Raw genomic sequence first — 24,224 nt, 5'->3', positions numbered from 1 at the left:
GCTTAGGATCCTTTCCCTCTCCCTCTGCCCCTCCCCTCCTTTCACTCTCTCTTAAAAAAAAGTGAATTTCACTCTCTCTTAAAAAAAAGAATAGTTGGGGGGGGGGGGCTTTGGGGAGAGGGGTTAAATAAGAATGACAGCTAAATTTTACCAATGTCTTTTGACATCTGTTGAAATGATTCCAGAGTTAACATCCTTTGACCTATTAATGTGTTGCATTAATAGATTTTCCAAGAAGGAAACAAAAGTGCTTAAAAGGCATTTTCTGTGTTTTCAGTTCCATACTGATTTGCAATATTTAGGCTTCCTCATACAAAGCTGGGCACACACATTGCTGCTTATTAATAAACAACATTTCATATACACACACTTATTAATAAACATTTCATATATATACATATGTGTGTGTGTGTGTATAATATATATATGTATGTGTGTATATGTATATGTATACACACACACACACACACACACACACATATATTAGATCCTATGTCAGAAGCATTGAAGAGGGAAAGACTAGACTCAGAGGGTGGCAGGCAGCAGAGAAAGATATAACAATCCAGACATGGAATACTTCAGCCTGTTCTGGGCTAAGGACAGCAGAGCAGGAGAGATGCAAAGGTTACTTCTAAGAAACAACTCCCACTTCACCCACATCAATATTTGGCATCAATGGCACTCCCACCACAGAACCAATGACATAGCTTTAAAGTATTTCAGCTCCCTGAAACATCCCACTCCCCATCCCGGTCCACTTCCCCCACTTTCCTCACCCCTATACAGCTAGCCATGCACCCCAGAGCTCCTACCAAACATACCTGTTTTTACGTTTGTCTCTATCACTACACTTCAAGCTCCTTGAAGACACAGCCTATACCTTGTAAACCTACATATACCCAATTGCTTGCACTGCCCCAGATTCACAGTGGACTCTCCAGTTGCTTAAAAAAAGTGATGCTGGTGCTGAACATGTTGAAAATTATATCATGCATTTGCAATATGGCAGGCACTGTCCTAAGTACTTTACATAAAATATGGTTTTTTTAATTCCTGCAATATCCCCACACGTCATTATTATCTGCATTTTACAGGTGTGGAAAAAAACCTAAAGAATTTATATAACTTGCCCCAAGTTGCAAACCTTTTAAGCTGCAGCACCAGGACTCAAATCCAGAATTTGACCCCTAAGGTAACCTCTAAGCCATTCTGCTTCCTGTAATTCGAAAAACAAATGAGATAAGCTACAAGCTCACAACGAGCCTAAATTATGTCACAATCACCTCCCATATAGGTTACTCTCCGTGGAACTGCCAAAAATGCTCTGGGTGACTTCACTGCCAAGGTGTCTTCTGGAGAATCCTAACCAGACGCCAGAGGCCATCATCATTCATTTGCACTCCCTGATTTTAGAAAGACTGAGAACAGGTTGAAGATTTGAACATTTCAGCACAAATATGCATTGGAATAGGCAGCACATGCACCTCGCCATCCTTTTCCCCATCCTCCACCAAAGCCCTAGGCACATTTCCCCTTCAGGATCCCTTACATGGTCAGCCGTGTTCAGGAATCTCAGCACACCTCAAAAAGAATGAGATGGAGTGTGACTATATCTGTACCCGTTTCCCTCTCCTTTTATTACTGCCCCAAAGCCTATAAAAGCTTGGAATCTATTAATCCTATGTTTATAGCAGGAATTTCTATTCATTATTACCTGCAAAAGGAAAAGTCAATTTAATACACTTGATTTCAAAGATTCTATCCAGTGAAGCCAGAGTCCATTACAGTCATATCAGCTAATTACTATAAAGTGCAACAGCCTGCATTTGTAAAAGAAAAAAGAATCCAAGCTTAGCAGGCTATATAACCAGTAGGAAACATGGGAACATGATGATCGCCTTTGTCGCTGAATTGCATTTTTAGATCTGATGTGAAAAGCTCCCCCTTCACCTTGTTCTGTTCCCAGAATGCCATTTCACTGCCATGGCCTTATCCTTCTACAGCTGTAAGAAAGAAACCACAAGAACCAGTGAGCACTCACTAAAGCTAATCAATATGTAGAAGCTAAAAATAAAACAAAGAATTAGACATATGTCAGCACAGGCAGAGGAAAGGGCCGTTTTCCTCGTGCCCCAAGACTTAGTTCTAGGCCAATTCTTGTGACTATTTCTGTGATTCTCTGGGATTTACAGGTGCAGGAGGTATTCAAACACCTGAATTTCTGAAGAATACCTGAGTCCTTCCTTCTGCACAGGCAGAATTCTTTCCAACACCAGTCAGAGAAGAGGGAGGGAGTCTGCAGCCAAGGTGGGACCCATCATTCCCAACTTCTATCAGGTAACTGAAATCCATGTATCATCCACTGCCACACCAAGAGGCGACCCTTGAACTTCACCTGATGCCTCTGGGTAAAGGAGAGAGAATCTTTCTTTACATACACCTCACAAAAGTAAACTTAGAAGGTTCCAAATGACTTCATTCAACAGATATCTGAGTGCCAACAATGTACATTAATGACAGGTGCTGAAGATATCCAGGGGATTGGTAACCAGCCCATTGGCAAGTTAGCTATCTGCACCATGATGTAACACAGTGTCCTTTACCCTGCCTTCCCGTTAGTCACTGGTGAAGCTGTCCCACAGTAAGTGCCTTTTAGAGTCCAAGGAACAAAAGTGGGAATATAACCACCATATGTTTTCAGTAACCTGTCACAATAAAACTTCACCCATGTCCCATTTACTGAGCCTGGGCTTATAAAGAGGTTTATCGTGTGCTTTGTTAATGAACCACTTTAACATGTGAGGGGAGACAGAAAAACAATATTTAAAGGTCATTTCACCATCTGAGAGCCCCTTTCTGCTTCTTCCCATTAAAGTTCGTGGGACCCTCGAAAATTTCTAATAATGCCGATATGAAGTCCAACAGTTGCCTGGGACAATTTTTCAGGAGTGACTACACTTTCTTAAGGTTTGATTTCCCAATAGCACAATCCCTCCTCTTAAAGGCTGAAAACACACTAAAATTATAGCCAGTCTCCCATCCATTCAGCGCACAGTGGGGCTGCAGAATCTAAACAAGATAATTCCAGGAATGCACCTTACTCTGAAGTATGTGTTAGACATTCTATGGGACACAGATGGAAAACAGGCACTATTCTTGTCCTAAGAAGTTTATAACTTAAAGACACTAATGACTATATGGGTAAATAATTCTAAAACAAAGAGCTGTGGGTGATATACAGTATAAACAAAACAAGACAGAAGAACAAAGTAGATAGAGATTAATGTGAACAAGGTAGAGAGATGTCTTACTAACAGGGGTTTCTGTAGATTGATCAGGGTCGCAAAAGGGAGACTGGATGAATTTATCAAGACCTGTCCAACAACCACTCATGGTGGGATCAGTATTCTGACCTGAATAGGGTACAGCCCTAAAGATCCTGGGTCAACCCCAGCCTTATTCCAGCCACAGTAAGTCAATTTCTGATCAAATTTTCAGATTCCTAAATCTCTCCAAAATCAGGAAGACGCTGCACTGGAGAGCAGACAGTTGTTCCAATACTAAAAAGGTATTTCTACTATATATTGAGAAAACAGGAAGTAGCAATGGCACAGTGCTCACATTTCATACTTTTCAAAGTCAGACAAGCCTGGGTTCAAAGCCAGGCTCCATTATTTCCAACAGGTCACTTAACCTAAGCGTGCGTTTCCACATGTGTAAAGTTAGAAGAAAAACAGTACACATCACAAAATCTGACTGTGTACATAAGACCAGACCTTTAAAATAAGTAGCCCAGTGCTTCACACATGGCAAGTGGTCACAGAGGATATTAGCTATTAATAGTGCCATTATCATTATTAAATAAATTATATTCCAAACAGTGTCAGGTGTATCTATGTGATGGTGCGACCTGAGACTCAGTACCCTAACCATATCATGTCCTGGGACCTGGAAAGATGAGGAACACATCGCTGCCCTAACCAGGGCCAACATGAGCCAACAGCCTGTGTTCCCCTCCCTCCCGGCCCCTAACTCAGCACCTGGCACAAGCAGCCCCAAAAAGCTAAACATATGTTCTGTCTCCACTGGTTTCAAGGACATTCCAGCCTGTCTCCCAGCTGCTCAGAGGGAAGGGTCATACTCTCCCTGCTTCCCCGACCCCACAGGGGCACACAGGACAAAACTGCTCCTTACAGTTTTCTGGCAGTGACATAATCTGACAGTGTCTACAGATTTTCTGTCTGTTTTTATAATATCCAAGACCATGTGAGTCTGGGGTATTTCAGTGATAATTGGGGATTTCAGTGATAATTGGCTCTCAGCCCCGACCCAATTCTGCTACTTCTGGTAAGTTCCCAAGCCTCGTTCCTTGCCCACATTTCCCAAAGTGTGCTCTTGTGGCCATAGTGGCTACTGCAGCTTGCAGCAACTTGTTCCTCCACGAGGAAGGACCCTTCCAGGCTTCAGCTGTAACCCCCAGAGCTCAGCTCTTCCGTTCTGAATTCTGGAGAATGCCTTTTATCAAGTGATCATAGCTCCTTTCAGCATCTTGTCTTCTTCGAATCTCTACACAGATACCAAATGTCATTGCACTTGACGAAAAGTAGCGGAAGACACGTCTAATTCCTCGGAGTGAACATTTGAAGGATGGATAGGTGTTCATTACAGAGTTGGTGGAGCAAACATGGCGTTCGGGGTTTCCCAAGAAGCAGAGGAAATGCCACGTATGTTTCCATCTTGCAGCTGGACTGTACCTGGTGTTCACCAGTCCAGGATATCCAGGGCCCTGGCAGTGCTCCTAGTGCTCAGAAGGTGTCCAACAGATGAACAAGAGGCCTCAATCAGCATGGTGGACATCAGCAACTGTAGCGTGTTATGGCTTCTTAAAATGGAGAACACATACACCCAAACTATGTGAGGGCCACGGAGTTGCAAATCTGTGGGCCCCAGGCTAGATAACTGAACTCCAATTTGCAAACTAAACTCCCTCTAGGTGAATCGTATGTCGTCTTATGAACTAAGCTAGAGCAGTGAACTTCAAACTTTTAGCTTCCTTACCCTATAAGAAATACATTCTACATTGTAACCTAATACACACGTATATACAATATACGCACAGTAATAGTTTTCTACTCTATTCTAATTAATTTTCTAAAGCTAATTGCAACCCATTAAACTCACTCCACAACTCATTACAACTTGAAAGACCCTGAATTGGTGTATAGTGAGGGGATAGTGTGGTGACTGCTGATACTGAAAAAAAAAAAAAAGTAGATCATCAAAGACCTTGCTAAATTAAGGAGTGTAGCTTTATGCTGTACGTCATGAGAAGCCATTCATTTCATTAATAAATAGATAGGCAAATAAACAAAACACAGGTCCTGCCCTGTGGGAATTACAGTCTCCTCTGGGACAACGGGTTGGGGGAAGAGACAAATAAACTATCTGTTAACAAGAGAGGCCGGAGGTGACTTCTAGGCAGAGAGAGCAGCATGCAGAACAGTAGAGGGGTGAGTAACTGCCAGAAACACCGCGAGAATTGAAAGTGGTTCAGGAAGGAATGGCTTCAGAGAGGAATAGCTATCCTAGACCTGGCTCCAAAGTTCTCCTTTCTCTGGGAGGGGAGATAAGTTATCAGCCACCTTATCTTGAAGGAAGTTATTATGATTACATTTATAAAATATGAGACACCCTTCACAATAAGGGAGACATAAGGTAGGTAGAAGGCATAAGGTAGGACCAGAGTCCCCATCCCTCAAGGTAGAGAGGAGAGGGCCTTCCTAGAAATACTGGAGTGGCCTGACTGGGGAATCTGCCCTCGTGGTATATGGAGCTGGTACAACCGTGAAGCAATGTCCCAGACAGATTACATTTTAACAGGTTTTTTGAGGTGTAATTTACATACCATAAAACTCATTCATGTTACCACCATCCAATTGTAGAACATATTCCATCACCTCAAAAAGACCCCACACGCCTATCTGCAATCACTCTCCGTTTTCATTACCAGCCCTAGCCGACCACTAAACCCACCTCCTGTCTCGACAGATTTGCCTTTTTAGACATTGCACATAAATAGAATCATAAAACATGTGATCTTTTGCGCTGGCTTCTTTCACTTAGCAAAACATCCACTTTGTAGCTTGTATCAGTACATCATTCTTTTTTACTGAATAGTATCCCATTGTACCCCATCACAATTTGTTTACCTCTTCATCTGTCGATAGACACTGGAATCGTCCCCACTTCTGGCTATTATGAACATTCAGGTTACAAGTTTTTGCCTGGACATATGTTTGCATGTCTCTTGGGTAGACATTCAGAAGTCAAATGCGCTGAGTCATAGAGGAAACTTATAGTTAACTTTTTCAGAAACAGCCAAACTATTTTTCCAAAGTGGCTTAACCATTTTATATTCCCACCAGCAGAGTGTGACAGTTCCAGTGTATCCACATTCTTGGGGATATTTTAAAATCAGATTTAGATTTCTAAATGGCATGAAGCATAGTTTGAATAAAGTTTTCACTAGCCGCCCTGTGAACTGTGGAAGTCACATGGCCTCGTAATTTATTCACATTCCAAATTTCACTGACAGTTAGAAAAGAAATGATCAGAGATGTTCATTTGAAACATGCTTGAAATCACTTAGTACCAAAATGCAATATCAAACAACCAGTTAGACCTAATGGTCACAGAAAACTTGACCAAAATATTTGCCGAAGGGGAATTATCAAGGAACCAAGCACGACAAACGAGAATGTGCCTTGCACACTAAACCGAGTCTCCACAGGAACAAAATGCTAATTGTGAATCCTGCGAAGCAGCAGCAACTTACAAAAGGCAGGGACTCGCAAAGGCCAGGGAACTATTTCTTTAAATCTGATGCAACTTGCATTGTATCAGGTGATGCGCTACAATAGCAGAGACCCTGCTTCCAGAAAAGAAAAGAAACAGATCCTGGCCTCTAGGGGACAGTAATGTCCCTGCTGCTTTGAGAACCCCAGGTACCTTTCACAAACTCACAAATTAAAGGAGGGAGTGGGCACCCAGAGATCCAGAAAGAGCTTTGGTTCAGAGACCAGAGGGACACCAAGCTCTCAAATCCCTGCCATTCACATTTTCTAATCTAGAAAACAAACCTTCTGTCTGGGGCTGGAATCTCTGTACCTCTAACATTTTACTTTGAGTGTCATACATATTTCACGGAAGGTGCACAATCCCCTCTCCACAGAGAGGCTTCCTCCTTGGGAAGGACCTTTTTTGCTCTTAGGGATGAAGACCTATGCTAATTCCCCACTAGCACTCTTCCTGGTACTATCAGTTAAGTGGAGATTTAGGTACCCAGCTGGTTAGGTTCCAAGAGATTTCCCCTGCTAATTTTCAGTCACTCAAGGAAAACAAGGAGTAACTAAAATTGAATTACCATGATTTTAAAGAAACAGTGTTCTTTCCCCCACCACTCCCCCCCCACCACCAAAATGTGTAAACTTGGGTATTTCACACTTTTACATCTGTTCTTCTCCAAAAATAAAAGCTGTTTATATTCAAGAAATTATGACTACAATACCAGTGCGAGTTACATCTTTAAAACACTCACAGAGAGAACATACATATTGTTCTGACCAAAAGTGTGTGTGCAATGTTCTTTCCCGGAGTAGCATCTGGGTATTAAGCTTCAGGGGAGCACAGTAGAGCTTTTGCTTACTTGTCCCCATGAAAAGAAAACTGAGTTCTCTCTGACTGGTGCCAGCGTTAGTAGTTTAAAGAAAAGAGAACAGAGGGGTGGCCTTTTAGGAAGAGCAAACACTTGGCTTTGACTTTATCAACCACACTTGAGTAAGACACCAGCACCAGAACCATCCAAACTCAGTTTCTGGCCTCTAAAAGAGTCAGTCTTATGAGTTCAATTGGAAAACTAGAGCAACTCCAAAGCTCAAAGGGCCCTTTTACCCATGCAGATGGCTACAAAGAGGCCATGCTAAATTCACAGTTTCCTCAGAGCCTAAGATAGCACCACGACAGAAACAAAACTGTCCCAAACTTGGTCCTAGAAGAACTTTTGGAATGACATAATTAATTCCCTGCCCCATGTAGAAAGTAACTAACATTCCTGACTAAAATGCTTGCACAGTGGGGTGCCTGGCTGGGTCAGTGGGTAGATCCTGTGACTCTTGATTTCCGGGTTGTGAATTCAAAGCCCCATGTTGGGTGTAGAGATTACTTAAAAATAAAATTTTAAGGAAATAAAATAAAATAAAATAAAATAAAATAAAATAAAATAAAATACTTGCAGTTAGCTATTACTTTAATGACATTAAGGCCTCTTCTGAGAAAGTTGGATCTGTCCTCCGATTGCAATATTACAAAAAACTCAATCATCTTTAACTAGACATTTTTTATATCCAACCTAATGATGATTATCTAATATCTCTTTTCCATGTAAAATAGGCCTTCTTGGGGTGCGTGGGTGGCTCAGTCGGTTAAGCGTCCAACTTCAGCTCAGATCACGATCTCTGGATCCGTGAGTTCGAGCCCCGCGTCCGGCTCTGGGCTGATGGCCCAGAGCCTGGAGCCTGCTTCTGATTCTGTGTCTCCCTCTCTCCCTGCCCCTCCCCTGTTCATGCTCTGTCTTTCTCTGTCTCAAAAATAAATAAAACGTTAAAAAAAATTTTTTTAAATAGGCCTTCTACGATGGGAGTCTTTGAATTTGATTTTTTAAAAGCATCTTCCCAGCAGTAAGTATGAAATACAATTTTGATATATGCTCATTATCAAGTTGTATACAAAGTTACCTTAACAACCATAATGGTCACCAACCTCCCCCAAACAAAAAAACCATGTAGTATAAGAAGTGTGTTTAAGAATTACGGATTAAAATAACAGCACGGGACATCTTTGTAGATAGGTAAGAGATGTTTGGGGATTGTTACAAGGACAGTCTGTAGGATTTCTCAGTAAGGGGATCCTTTAACTTGCTGCCTAGATTCCAAAAAGTCTATTTCATTTTTCAAGTTTCACAAAATAAACAACCCAAAGATTTCAGGCTTCAAACTAAGGTAGGGTTGAAAGAGCTGTGAATATGGATTCTTTTTTTTCAGCTTTTAGGCAAATGCCAGCACCTCCTGGGGCTTCAAACTGAATCCCCACAGGTCCAAAGGGAAAAACAGGAAATTAGCACCAAAAGGATGCTTCTTAGTCTTGGGACTGTGGCTTTCTATCCCCTGAATAAACATGCTAATAAACAAACAAAATAAAATAAAATAAAATAAAATAAAATAAAATAAAATAAATAAAATAAAATAAAATAAATAAAATAAAATAAAAAACAGCAATGCAAAGAACAGTCCAGGATTATCGGGTGAAAGTTGTAGACTTTTGCACTTCAAGTATCTCCTGGTCTTACAAACAATTAAAATGCATATATTAGTGTGAAATATAACATTCCATATTCCTAAAAGTATGCATCTTCTACAATTTGAAGCCATACATCTTATGAAAACCTGGCAGTTACCTTACATAAATAAATCACTATTTTCTACTCTGCAACATTTTCAGGCAAACTCAAATTTCTGTGGATTTGATGTTTGTCCCCCATTCATTAGACACCAAGGTCCATGAGGACAGCACTCACATGTGTCTTTGCTACCAAATTCTCAGCATGTAGCACAATGCTAGGCACATAGTAAGTATATGCTCAATTAATAGTTGTTGAATGAACGAATGCACCAGCATGAAAGACAAAAGAAAACTGTATTTTAAAAAATTAGGTCAGTGATTCCAAAACTCTAAAGTACATCAAATCACCTGGAGGGCTTCTTAATGCACAGGTTACCGGGCTCCATCCCCAGTTTCTGATCCAGGAGGCCAGAGAGGTAAAACCAAGAGATGAGCATGAGGCTACTAATTCAGGGAGCTCACTTTGAGAAACACCGTCTAGGCAGTTAACCTGTCAACCAGCTCTTAGAAAAATCACAATGCACAGGAAAACATTCACTGAAAGTCTACCAACTGCAGAATCCTCTACCGAGTAAGCCACGCAGGTACTGCTCCAAATGCTATCAAAATTGCCAACACAAGACATACGTGCAAGGGGATGATACACAGACACATGTCCAAAACAGCAAGAAATCATTAGTACAGTAAAACTAAAGATGTTTCATTTCTCCAGTGCATTTCTTTATGATGTATCCTACTGTGCAGTTTAATCTATTTTTCTCAGATGGAAATTACTAAACCGCAATGCGTAGCAGTTCTTTCTTGCACGACCCCACTTCATTTCACTTACTAATGGGAGTTTCATCTGAGGCCAGGGCAGGAAATGCAGAGAGGGAGCCCATTTTAAAGCTTATTGATGTTGTTTATACTTTAGTGTATGTAAGGAGGAGAGCAATGATCAAGACTCAGTTCTTAATGATCAGAAAGGAAGCAGAGGCATTAATAAGGTGCAAATTTAATCTAAACCGCCACCAGGTTTAACAAAAGGATACACAGAACAATCCAAGAGAATCCCAAACTCTAACTCTGACCATTGCGTAGCTTTGTAAATCATAGTTAGCATGAACTTTCAAAGGTATACGTTTCTCATGACCCTGTTCTAAATGTAAATGCATTTATATCCAGATCATAAGCAGAGAGGGTATCTAATTAGATAATGTTTGCAAGTACTTTGAAGATATTTAAAGTGCTCTATAAATGCTAATTATTATTATTATTATTATTATTATTATTATTATTTAAATACAGTTCGCAATTACTGCTTACAACCTATTCCACCCACCACACTGCCATAATTTGAATACAGGCAGCTAAAAAATGAAACAAAACAAAAAATCCTAGAAGTAGAAAAGATGAAACCATGTCCATATGAAGCTCTAGATTTTTACCAGTCATAAGTAATTTATAAGCATTTCAATTTTTTTTTTAACGCTTATTTATTATTGAGAGACAGAGAGAGACAGAGCATGAGCATGGGAAGGTCAGAGGGAGGGGGAGACACAGAATCCAAAGCAGGCTCCAGGCTCTGAGCTGTCAGCACAGAGCCCGATGCGGGGCTCAAACTCCCAAACCGCAAGGTCATGACCTAAGCCGAAGTTGGACATTTAACCGATTGAGCCACCCAGGCACCCCAATTTATAAGCATTTTAAATAGAGGGCTGGGATATCAAATCCAGTAAATCTAAGCAATTGGCCTCCGCAAAACGGACAAACCCAAAGTTGTGTCAATTTTCAGAATTTCTTACTTATAAACCTAGTGGAAAGCAGATTGTGGTCCAGAACACAAGGCTCTTTATTTACCCTTCTGGCTGCCAGCCGCATCTTCCATTTTCTCCACTGCAATCTTAAAATATCTACATCATTCTGAAAAAAGTATGACTCAAGATTTTGATTTTAATAATCATCAGACAGATAAAGGCTTGAGAATGGTCCTTCCTATAACATATCTTCTGACTCATCTTGCTAGCTTCTGCAATAATCACAAATTGAGTGGTCTCCCGTTCTTAAAAAATGGAAATCTTTGAGCCTGATTCCACATCTTCCAAACATACCTGTCAGATGATTTTCCAAAGAGAATGACAGATTAAATGTAAACATCCATTATACACAGTGTACAAGAAAATTATTGCTAATCCCAAAAAGGTTCACATTTTAGGTTTTTACATTTTTAAGGCAAGAAAAAGAACAATTAACATATTCAAAGCTGACTTTGGTTCATTGAAAAACAAAATCACAAGGAAGAAATACCTTGGAAACAACACTCAAACACCATAAGCTCACCAAAGAGAGCTTGTGCCCAAATGAAAGGCTTCTGGGAAACCTGTGAACTTTAGGGAGATAATACACCAGATAATTCTGATGTCTTGACAAGGTCTGCAGGGCAAATAATGACCATGGGAGTCACGATGTGCAGTGGCTTTGGAGCAGGTCGGTTGTAAGTTCCGCCATTTTGTAGCTCTATGACTTTTGGTAAATACGATGATTTTTCTAAGCCTCCTGTGTTCATTTGTGAATGCTAAACGCCTACCTCACAGAAAATTTGGAGGCAATTTGACAATACCAAGAGCTTTATACACTTTTGTCATAAACTACACTTCTAAGAAGTTATTCTAAGGACACAGAGATGTACAGAAAGACTTACATATATTTATTGAAGCATTATTTACAAGACTTGAAAAGTTAGAAATAACCAGAAGCTTCATCAATAGGAATTGTTTAAATATTATCATTCATCCTCACGACAAAATGGTAAGCAGTCATTAAAAACATATGGTTAGAAATTTGAACACTAAATACTTAAAGAAATTTTAACATACTAATTTCTTTCTCTTTTTTTTTAATTTGAGAGAGAGAGAGAGAGAATGCACGAGGGGGAGGGGCAAAGTGACACAGAGAGAGAGAGAGAGAGAGAGAGAGAGAGAGAGGGAGAGAATATCTCAAGCAGAGTCCATACTCAGTGCAGAGCCTGACTCGGGGTTCAGTCCCAGGACCCAGGGATCATGACCTGAGCCAAAATCAAGATGCTCAACTGACTGAGCCACCCAGGTGCCCCAGTTACATACTAATTTCTAAGCATGATAATAGGATTGTGGTTATGTATTTTTAAGAGTGTTTATCTTTTAGAGATGCATACTGAAATATTTACAAATGAAATGATATGATGCTTGAAAATAATACGGGGAGGAAGTGGATGGAGGTGTAGACAAAACAAGATTGGACACGAATGGATAATTGTTAAGTCGGGGCCTCATTCTACTATTCTATTTTAAATATCAAGGTATTTATTTATTTTTTTATTCAGATTAAATTCACACTCCATAAAAATTCACCCTTTTGAAGTGCACAAATGATTTTTTAATATGTTCACAGAGCTGAACAACCATCACCGTGGTCTAATTTTAAGACATTAGCAGGCATTCTCCACTTCTGCTCAAGCTGCAGAAATCCACTTTTCTTCTCTATAGGTTTGACTATAGATAAGTGGAATCCTATACTATGTGGCCTTTTGTGTGTGGCTTCTTTCACTAGCATAATGTTCATCCATGTTGTAGCATGTATCAAAACTTTCTTTTATTGATGAATAATATTCCATTGTATGGATATACTACATTCTATTTATTCACCCATCAATTCATGGACATTTGGGTTGTTTCCACTCTTTTAAAAAAAATTAATGTTTATTCATTTTTCAGAAACAGAGAGTGACGGGGGGAGGGACAGAGAGAGAGGGAGACACAGAATCCAAAGCAGGCTCCAGGGTCTGAGCTGTCAACACAGAGCCTGACTTGGGGCTTGAATCCATGAACCGTGAGATCATGACCTGAGCTGAAGTTGGACACTTAACCCACTGAGTCACCCAGGCACCCTGGGGTTGTTTTCACTTTTTGGCTAGTATGAATAATGATGCTACAAACAGGGGTACCTGGGTGGCTCAGTTGGTTAAGCATCTGACTCTTGTTTTCAGCTCAGGTCATGGTCTCAAGGTTAGTGAGTTCAAGCCCCACATCTGGCTCTGTGGTGCAGAGCCTGCTTGGGATTCTCTCCGTCTGCCCCTCCTCCACATCCATGCACATTCTCTCTCGCTCTCTCTCTCAAAATAAATAAACTTAAAAATATAAAAACATAAAAAATAAATTTTGAAAAATGCTACAAACATTTGTGTACAAGTTTTTGTTTGGATATACGTTTTCAATTCTCTTGGGTATATATACCTAGGAGTGGAATTGCTGGGTTACATGGTAACTCTATTATTCAACATTCTGAGGAACTGCCAACCTCTTTTACAAAGTGGCTGTAATGTATAAGCATTCCAATATTCCTTCCAATTTTATGTAACTTTAAAATCCCCCCATGACAAAGAATTTTTAAAATTATGTTATAGAAAAACATTAACAACATGCAAAAAGGGTGATTGTTAAGTTTAAAACACAGGTTGCAGGGGCACCTGGCTGGCTCAGTCAGTAGGGTATGTGACTCTTGATCTTGATGCCATTATTCTGAGCCCCACATTGGGTATAGAGTTGACTTTAAAAACCAATAAATAGATAGTGGGTGATAGGCATTGAGGAGGGCACCTGTTGGGATGAGCACTAGGTGTTGTATGGAAACCAATTTGACCATAAATTATATTTAATATAAAAAATAATAATAAAATAAATAAATAGAAACAAACAAATAAATAAAAGCAGCAAACAAGTGAAAACACATTTTTAAAAAAACAGCTTGCAGATAATATAGACAACATGATCTTAATTTTTAAAGCTATCCACTTAGCTATGCACAGAAAAGAACTACTAAGCCATATACCGAAAGGAGCCCTGGAGCCCCAAAGGTAATCCTGGTGGGGAGTCTTAAGAAAAATCAAATATATGCACTGCCTTCGTGAAGTTTACTATCTAGTAGTGGATATAATCCAGGTCAGAAAGTTCTGAGTGTGAGGTCAGTTCTGAAAGGGTTTACAAGTGGAATGGATAACTTCTTTCTGAGAGAAATCAGAGGAAATTTGGTGGAAAAGGTGGCATTTGAATGTTTACTGTTAAGGTAGTAGATACAGAAAAGGAATACAGTAAAACCTTGGGTTGCGAGCATAATTCGTTCCGGAAACATGCTTGTAATCCAAAGCACTCGCATATCAAAGCAAATTTCAAGAACCATTGGCTCAGTTGTGGTCATGTGACATTCGGCATCTCCTACCACTCGTACTACAAGACACTGATCGTTTACCAAGTTATAAAATTTATTTGAAATGTTTGCTTGTCTTGTGGAACACTTGCAGCACAAGTTACTGATGCTCCGAGGTTTTACAGTATAAGGTACAGCACCCCCTAAAGAGCATCCATGGGGAGAAGGAAGCTGTTCTCTGAGGCAGGAGTAAAGCATCGGTCATCAGAATTGCAGCGCATGGTGGGAGGCCCAGCTGAATTATAGCTGGTCTTACTGCTACACTAAAGAGTTTAGTCTTTGGTCTGTAGACTGTGAGGAGTCAGGGAAGGTCGTGAATAAGAAATACCCAGACTGAAAATGTGCTGTTCGAAGAGTAATGTCACTGCAGTGTACATAGAGACTAGTCAGGAGAAGGCTGATGGTAGAGACGCAGGAGGCAAGTCTCGTCATGGATGCTGCCCAGGGCACAGTCACCTCAGTGGTTGTAGGGAGGAAAGGAGCAAAAGGCCTCATGCAATGGATAGCAAGGAAAGATGGTTAAGACTGGGGTGAAATAAAATGTGTTTTGAGAATTTCAAGGCACCCCCTTGAGACAACTGGAGAACAGCCGAGGCATGTAAAAAGCAGAAAGCAAATCATCTTTCTCTAGAGGGAAATAAACTTCCAACCAGAATGAAAGAAATTACAAGCGGAATTCATCCAACATTTTCTATTTAAGTCCTCCCTCTCTCTCCTCTAGGAACCTTATATTTATATGAGCAGAATAACATTTCATTCAAAAAATATCACCCAGATTTTCTTGGAATTCTCAGCACACTGCTAGTTCAGGCCCTGTTCTCAGACAGCTACTTCCCCCACAGATATGGTAGAACCAATTTGACATAAAAGCAACTTTCAGACACAAATTATCCCAAATTCTCTCAGAAACACAGACTCAGAGACTGGTTGTGCTCAGCTGGGCATGGCGGCCATGATTCAATCACAGTAGCTCAAAACTGGGTGGACTGGAGAACTGTACCCCTGAAGAAAGGAACGGTGTAGGACAACAAGGACATGAAGACTAATACCAAGGCAGAAACACAGGAAGACTCAAAATTACAAGGTTTCAAAGAGCCTTACAGGTAAGGCAGTGGGAAATGTGATATTTTCATGAAGGAAAAATGTTAGGTGTTCTTTCATCAACAAAATATTCCATGACTTCCTAAGTGGACAATTAGGCAAACAGCAAACCATGACTTATGTTAGCTTTTTTACTAAGATTCAGAACACTGAAAATGATTACGCATATTTCTCTGATGTTCTGATAACTCCCACTACACCCTGTTCTATTATGAGGCAATGTCATGGCAAAGAAAACACCTGTTTAATATCTCTAAAAAACAGCAAATATATCTAATTAAAAAACTACTCTGCTGTTATTGTTTTCGAGACACTGTTATCTTATCAATTCTTTCAACTTTGCTAAACTCTCATTTAAGACCAAATTTAACTAAGTGCTCTGGGATAAGGAATTAATAATGTTTCAAGATTTCCTTAATCCCCATGAGACCTCTGACCAGGTTTTAAATACTGGACTAGTATTGTATCATTTCAGGTGGCCACTCCCCTCCCAAATACACAAACTTTGAAAAGGCACACGCAAGGGGTGCCTGGATGTCTCAGTTGGTGGAGAGACCGACTCCGGTTCAGGTCATGATCTCGCAGTTCATTGGTTCGAGTCCTGCGCCAGGCTCTGTGCTGACAGCTCAGAGCCTAGAGCCTGCTTCAGATTCTGTGTCTCCCTCTCTCTCTACCCCTCCCCTGCTCATACACACACTCTCAATCTCTCAGAAATAAATAAACATTAAAAAATTAAAAAAAGAAAGTAAAGACACAGACATAATAAATGTGGCTTTATTTAAACAATGTTTAATCCACAAAGAAGGGAAAAAGTTAAAAAAAGAAAAAAAAGAAGAAAGTTTTAATGAATAATGCTGATACCTGGTACTGGTTTAGAAATACACCAGGGGCACCTGGCTGGCTCAGTCCTTAGGGCATGTGACTCTTGATCTCAGGATTGTGAGTTTGAGCCCCATATCTGGTGTAGAGATTACTTAAAACTAAAATCTTAAAAAAAAAAAAAAAAAGTAGTGAATGCTGATACTGGGGCAAAGGTCAACCCAGGCCAGCAGAGAAACATATAAGGTCATGTTGACACATATAAAGGAAAAGGTACTTTTAAAAGATGCAGGACCTTCTGATATCTTTTTCTCAGAGCCATTTTCAATTAGGTGCAATCACTGAGATGAAATGTTGGTAGAATCAAGTTTCCTATAAAATTCTATTTAATCATGGAATAGTATATTTGTGTAGAGCATTACATTACGGTTTTATTTTCAAAAAAAGCATTGCCATAAATACTTTGATTGTTAAAACCAGCATATGAGAAAGGCAAGCAGTTGAAATCATTCCCATTTTTAAATTAATTATGGTTCCAGGACTTACCCAGAGTCACAGAACCAATAAGACATGGACATAGAATGCAGTACTCACTCTACTCCATTCACCAACTCATTCATGTATTCACCTGTTTATGCAACTAACTGCAGTGACAGATTCAAAAATGGGCAAGGCATAACCTCTGGCCTCATGGAGCCCACAGTTTATTAAGCTGGCAGAAAAACATCCCAATGCCATTTATAACACAAGAACAAAAAGTGCAGTGGGAAAGATGCATGTGAGTCTTCCAGATGAGGTCAGTTCTTAAATCTATAGGTCTTAACAGACAAAGAAATAGCTAGGCCTGGAAGGCAGTGAGGGGCAGGGGGAAAGACAAGCAGAGGTCATCTAATTCTGTTCAAATAGAAAACTGAGTGTGAGTCCTGGCAGAAACATAGTGTATGAAGTCAGCAGAGGCCAATCTTGGCCTTGAACGCCTTCCTCTGTGGGCCAAACTAAGGACAGCCAAGGTGCTCAGACTCAGATACATGCTAATCTTCAAAAAGCTTTCTGGCTGATCTCACCTCATATGTAATAAAGCCTACTGGTGGCAAATTTCATTTCTTTTAATACTGTGATGTCTTGAAGGGAGAATGACTCAAGCCATGAGTTTGAATGAGTAGATTGTTTTCTGTAGCCTATGTATGTATACACATATTGCATACACCCACATGGATAGTTTATAACCATAACACTATATATGAGTATCCACATAGATTATGCAAAACATACATAAAATTCTACAAACCTCACATGGAGAGACATCTGAATAATGTGTGTATCTAGACTGACCCCATGGGAGATATTCAGATGGAGACGGGTTACAGAGAGAGGGTACTATGCAGGACAACCATCTGTCCTAGATGATTCAGTCATTTGCCAGCAGAGGAAGAATTGAAGGGGGGGGGGGGTTACAAAGTGAATTCTAAAGGTATCTTAATGCTCCACGGTTTTATGTATTATGAGTTTACCTGCATGAAGCAGTTTCTTTATTCTCGATAAATAAAATTCCATGACTCCGGTGAAATAATTCCTCTCTGCCATTTTTTTGTGCTCAGGCAGAAAGTGTATTATTGATTTCTGATTCAGCCACAGACAATGTGACTTAGAGAAAGGAGCACTGAATGAGAAGTCAGGAAACCTAGATTCTCTCCCCAAACCACCGTTTTCCCCTCCCTCACCCCCACCCCAGCAGAGAGGGGGCTGTGTGACCTTGGGCAATGACTACAGTCTCTGGGCTTCAGCTTGGTATTAAATGAAAGGAGTGGGTAGGTGTTCTCTAATTCTCTTCCAGCTCTTAATCTATGAAACCATCCCCCTCCCCTAACACTTAGTTTATCTCCAGAGCTCTAAAAATCAAGACTAATAAAAGTGGATTCAGATCATCTCTTTTTCAGCCAAAGAAGATCCTGTTTTATCTTATTTTTTAAAACCATCCAAATCTTGCATAATTCAAATGATCAGTGCTGTCACTGGTTGCTCTGGTTTAAATTATGCATTGTTGCTATTTGGGGAGAATGTAGACTAGGTCCAGTCTGGGATCACTGGCTGAGAACAATAAGCCCCCAAAGTGAGAAGGATAAAGGCCTCTCCAGACAGGATCTGCTTTTAATGCACGGAGCTCAGGGTTTACAAAAAGAGCATTGATTGTGTACATTAAAGAGCCACCGAAACAGCAAGGGATTGGTAAGGCTGCAGCAAATTCTCCTAGATGCCACTGACCTTGGCTGCATTTCAGGGGTCAGGCATTCCCCATAAGGTTCTCAGCAGGCTGGCTTTCCTGAGGGGTTAGGAACAAATGAGACCTCTCATCCAGATAAACCCACCTCTCCTAATTTGAGAAGACAGAAATTATCTGCCCTCTGATTTGTGGAGATCACCTGTGTAGCCTTTGAACTCAACAGCCAGCCTACACACCTCACCCCCTACAAGGCGGGTCCTACACCCCAGCCCTCCCGGGTGCAATTGTCTCCACATCAGCATGTAAGTCCTCTAGCCAGCAGTACCCATCTCTAGAGCTGGCCTTAGCCCTCCCTCATTCCACACCTCCTACAGGCAGAAATACAGGGGCAAAGCACTAAGCCCAGGCCACAAAGAGCAATTTCAGGGAATCCTGCAAAGATATCTTTTCAAAATACAGATCTCTGGAGCACAGGCCTCCCATGTGTGAATCACACTCCAGGCAGGCCGGTGAGCCCTCGTGGTTCCTTACAAGCCTGCAGGCTCTGTGTGCTCGTATCTCAAAAAACCTTCCCCAGAAAAAGCCCACAAGGGACACCTCTGACCAAGCCCAACTTAAAAATCGCATCAGAGCCCTTTCCATTAGAGGAGCAGTGTTGAGATTCTAGCTCAGGAAAACCACAAGCCTTGCCCATTGTTCAGATTCCTTCCCCATACCCCCCACCCCACCCCCTACTGGGCTTTTGCCACTTTCCCCTACCCGGTAGTCTGGGCCATCCATCCACCTGATTAACCCGCTGGCAGTAACTCCCAGTGCAGAAAGTAGGGCAAATGAACATGCACAGTCTGTAAAGCAGGAAATCACAGACTTAGCCAAAGCACCCACCCGGTTACCAACCCCCACCCCCAGCTGCCCAGGGGGCAGCGGTTTCTGAATGTGGCATTTCTGTGCCAGGAAATAGACAGCTTACTGTAATATCACATGAATGAGCTTTTGCTGCCCAACTATCAAAAAAGCTATTTGAAATGGCATCTCTGTTCCTTCTCAACCCCTGGACGGCCTTGCAGAAACCCTCACCTCTTGGAAGAATTAAGAAAGGGAAGGGAAGTTAAAAAGAGGAGGATTCATGAGACTAAATAAAAAGTACCACTTTGACAGTAAAGGTAGCTCTTTAAAATAACTGTAGAGAAGGAGGTACTGTCAGGAGAAGTAATGAAGAGTCAGGTCTATAATCCCAAGATTTAGCATCAGTCTAACAATGTATGCCTCAGGAGGGCGTGTGAACTTCCAAGCTTCACCCATCCTGTGTGTCTGTGTTGAGACCCACCATCAATTCTATCTCACCATCCTCCATGCTTCAAGTATACATGCTGTGGCTTTTTTTTTTTTTTTATTCTTGGTTCAGGAGAGGAAGAAGCCATCCTTAATTGGTGTCCAATCCTCATCCCCCTCTGCTGCCGCCACCCACACCCCTCACCTCCTTTTCCGCAGGCAGCATCTAATTAAAATGGCAAGAAAGCTCTGCCCCCTTCCCCGATAGAGTGTGTTGGGATTCAGAGGTGGGGGTGGGGAGGCGTCGAGGCTACACTGGGATTCCTGGTATTCTGATCTCAAAACAACAGCAAAATGGATTCTATAGCAGTAATGTCTTAGTCAATACAATGAAAAGGCGTCTGAGGCGATTCACGCGAAGGTAAACGCAAACCAGTGGGCCTGGAGGGACGTAGATGCTCTCTACAAAGGACTGGCCGCGCGGGCGCGCGAACACACACACACACACACACACACACACATCCACACACACACACACACACACACACACACACACACTCACGGGAGTTCCGGTCTGACTGGGGGAAAGCAGAGAACACATCCTTCCACCTGCTTAAGTTCAACCATAAAACTGAAATGTCAGAGCCACAAAGTCAGAAAGCACAGGCAGGTCTAAGTTAAACCATAAATAAAGGTGACTGGCAGATTGGCATTGAAGAGAGCGCGGAGAGGGAGTCGGGGCTCAGAAGGCGGAAAGGGGCTAGAGGAGGCAGTTGCCATCTACAAGACCAGCACAGCAATAGCTGTCCCCGTGGAGCGGCAGGTTCGGCTTCGTGGGGACAGTCAGGCTCACAATGTCATCTTGCAGGTAGCTGGGAAAAGTGAGTGGCCAGTGCTTCTATTCACGCTGCTGTTACTCTCTTTGCAGAAAGGGGCAGTGGGGTCTCGCGCCTTGGCACCAGATGACCGTCTGGGGCTTGTGTGCACACACCACGCGCGCGCGCACACACACACACACACACACACACACACGAGCCTTTCATTTTAAGGCTCTTACGCTGGTCTAAGATGAAACTGGCATTAGCTCCACTGGTTCTCTGGGGAGCTTCGGCCACAACCAAAGGAGGACACGTAGTGCACAGCTTTGAGAGGAGACTTAGCCAAGAGCACCTCGGCGGACCCCGAATCAAAACCAGAAGCCAGGTTCTCTCCGAGTCGCATTCTCCCTCTGCCCAGTAGCCCCCGCCCGGGTTCACGCACCGAGCCCGTTCACCCCGAAACAAACCGCTGGGAAGAAATCAGAAAACATGTTCTACTCACCCTCAGAGCCGAGAGATCGATTTCATCCAGGCTACGAGCCGGGGAGTCGCTCGCCATGTCTACTTCTTCGCGGGAGAAATGGTCCAAAACCACCCTGAAGCTTCTCCCTTGGAAATTCCACCTTGGTCTATTTTACTCGCGTCCTCATGCGGGTGTCGCGCCAGAGGCCCCGGGCCCAGCCTCCCCAGCCCACCCCGGCCCCGCAGCGCCCGATCCCGATCCCCCGAGCGTCGGTCCTCCGGGTCAGGGAGCCCAACCTGCGTTGATCTCCAAGCCCGGAGCCGCGGTGCGTGTGGGCTGCGCGCCCTGCTCAGCTAAGGGCGCTGGGGCTGCGTGGGTGTATTTAAATGGGACATGCTTCTTTGCTTGTGCGTGGATGGCGGCTGCATTGGCTGTTATAATGAGACACATCAACTCCTCCACTCTGCTGGGGGGTGGGGGTGGAGAACCACACAGAACTGTCTATCACCGCTTCCTGGGAGGAGTAAAGGGGGGGGGGGGTGGAAGGCGGAGGAGGCGTGGTCTCCGACTGGGGAGAGGCCGCGCTTCCTGACCCGGTCCCTCTGCACCAGCGTGGTTGGGGGAAGGGCGCGCACCCTTTCCGCCCAAGCTTTTGCAGGCTAATCTGGATGGATCTGAAAAGCTGTTCCTGGACCCTGCCGTGTTTATCGTAGGGGCAAAGGGGCTTTATTTTGTGTGTCCAATTCGTGCACTGCAGCACAATGGCCCTCAATCGCATTGGGGGGGTGGGGGGTTTCGGTTCGGTTCAAATGCTCTAGCGCTGAAAAAATCCAGAAGGAAAAAAAAAAAAAAAAAAAAGAGTGACGGCCTCCCTCCTCCATTAATTATTTGTGGGGCTGGAGTAACGCGGGCTGGTGCAACCGGTGCATATAAGGACTTGTGTGCAGGGAAGGGGATCCGCCTCCAGGCGCGGAACGAATGGGGGAGAAGCGCACTCGTACCCTGCGCTCCAGCGATTTGCAATGGGGGCGGGTGGGTCAGCCAGCGACCCCCGGGATCCCGGAAGGCGGGTCTGGAGGGCCGGTCACTCGCGGGTCAAGGGCTAGGAAGGTTTACCAGAAGCGGGAAAACGGACATCTGAGTTCCTTGTTGGCATCGCCACACCCAGGACTTGCCCGTACCGCAATTCCCCACGGAAACGACCGAATTGAAACGAGAAGCTTTTTCTCTGGGTGCAAGAGCTGAATGCTTCAGGTAACTCCAAAGGGAACACGGGGTAAGGCAGCACTCGCCGCCTCAGGACGCTGCATTTCCCTTTCAGGCAGCGTTTTCGTGGCTGACCTACTCAGACTGATGGAGAAAGTTTAGCTGGTGGGTGAGATGTAACATACAAAATGCACCGGGTGAGAGCGATTTCGCTCCACCCGCTTTCTCATTTCAAGGCTGAACGTTTACAGTGGTAAACATGATATTCCGTAATCAAAAGTATGAAGTCACTTCCCCCAGCCCCCCGACCCGCCCCCCCCCCTTCCCCTCCAGCTTTGGCCACGCGAAATACATGGGAAGAAAAGCTAAATTTGAACTTTCCCCCCAAATACAGCAGTATCTGCACGTCTGTTAAAATGGGAGTTTACATCTAGCCAAGTGCAGTGAGGGCTTCTTAATCCTGTGGTGTGAATGTCAGTTTCAGAAAAAGACTTTTGAATGAATGAACGGAAGCCAATGCAGTTAGTTCATCAGGACTGCAGACACTGGAAGACTTAGAAACAGCATTCGGTTTGCGCCCTGCTTTTTGTTGTTGTTAACATTATTGTACTTATCTGTATGCACTGGGGATCATGAAACTGAAGAATTGTTCTAACATCTCAATGGCCACACAGTTACTTAGGAGATTTGCCCTTAAAATGTCAAACGTTTAATCATGTTATATTCAGAACGCTCGATTTGACCTATCATTTTCTAATAAGATCGTCCAGCTTAAGACAGTAAATAAGGTGCAGCAAGCCACCAAGGCATGTAGAAATGACATAAAAAACCTACCATTTCCCATCATGGTCCTTATTTTTCCCTTCTCTGTCCCTTTTTTACCCTTAATCTACATGACAAAGTAATGTATTTCTTTCTCATGTTGAAAGAAATCATTAATTTAAGATCAGGTATTTAGATCTGTGAATATAACTATTTTTAAAACTCCAGACATAGGAAAAATGAGATAAAAATTTTTTTTCATGGATAACCTTCATTTTATACCCCAGATTTTTATCTGAAACATCACAGATGGATGAATGGTCTCTTCCACCTTAGTAAGCTGCTCAGGCCATGAGGATGCCGTGAAACGCACTAAATTCCACCCTTGGATTTAGAATTGGAAGACTATATGTTCAATCCAGTGATGGGGGAGGGCTTCCTGGATGCTGACTGGTTGAGCTGAGAGTCAGGTGGAGGTGTGGGGGGGGGGGGGAATGGGGTGGTGATGGATGCAGGAAATACCATAAAAGGAAAGGTTGCAATAGCCAGGCCACCTTCAGCTAGTAAGGGAAGGAGCAAACTCCAGGCTGTTTGTGCTGGAGGCTAGGTAGTAGTGGTGACTGGACTGAGAAGGGAAGCAAAGGTCAGATCAGGTAGCACTCTGCATGTCCCATTAAGGAACTTGGACTTTATCCTTTAGGTCAAGTGTGTATCAAATTTCAGCCATTCCAATACAAACCCCTATTTTTTTGCCGTGTCTGTGAACCCCCATACTATTTATTATCTGCTTAATATTTTTCTCTAAATCCATACTTTTCTTTTTTTCTTATTTAATTTAAAAGGAAACATAAATGACTACTATAAATGGAAAGCTAGCAATACTTGC

At 42.5% G+C, this 24,224-nt stretch overlaps 1 protein-coding gene across 7 annotated transcripts in view; it reads right to left on the bottom strand.

The window, feature by feature from the left end:
* TNIK (TRAF2 and NCK interacting kinase) overlaps positions 1-24,224 on the bottom strand; it is a 442,546-nt gene that overhangs the window by 369,940 nt on the left and 48,382 nt on the right. For 3 of the 7 annotated variants that reach the window (XM_042955217.1, XM_042955218.1, XM_042955219.1), the window contains exon 1: positions 21,410-21,838. The exons of 3 other annotated variants lie outside the window; for them this stretch is intronic. In XM_042955217.1, the coding sequence (XP_042811151.1) occupies positions 21,410-21,466 (57 nt within the window). In that variant the 5' untranslated portion in view covers positions 21,467-21,838. Of the gene's footprint in view, positions 1-21,409; positions 21,840-24,224 lie in introns of those variants that run through there. One more of the 7 variants, XM_042955216.1, reaches the window with a different exon arrangement.

The sequence above is a fragment of the Panthera leo genome, chromosome C2 (assembly GCF_018350215.1).
Source record: "Panthera leo isolate Ple1 chromosome C2, P.leo_Ple1_pat1.1, whole genome shotgun sequence".
Lineage (NCBI taxonomy): Eukaryota > Metazoa > Chordata > Mammalia > Carnivora > Felidae > Panthera > Panthera leo.
Note: the sequence above shows the minus strand (reverse complement) of the source record. Positions and strands in the feature narration are given on the sequence as shown.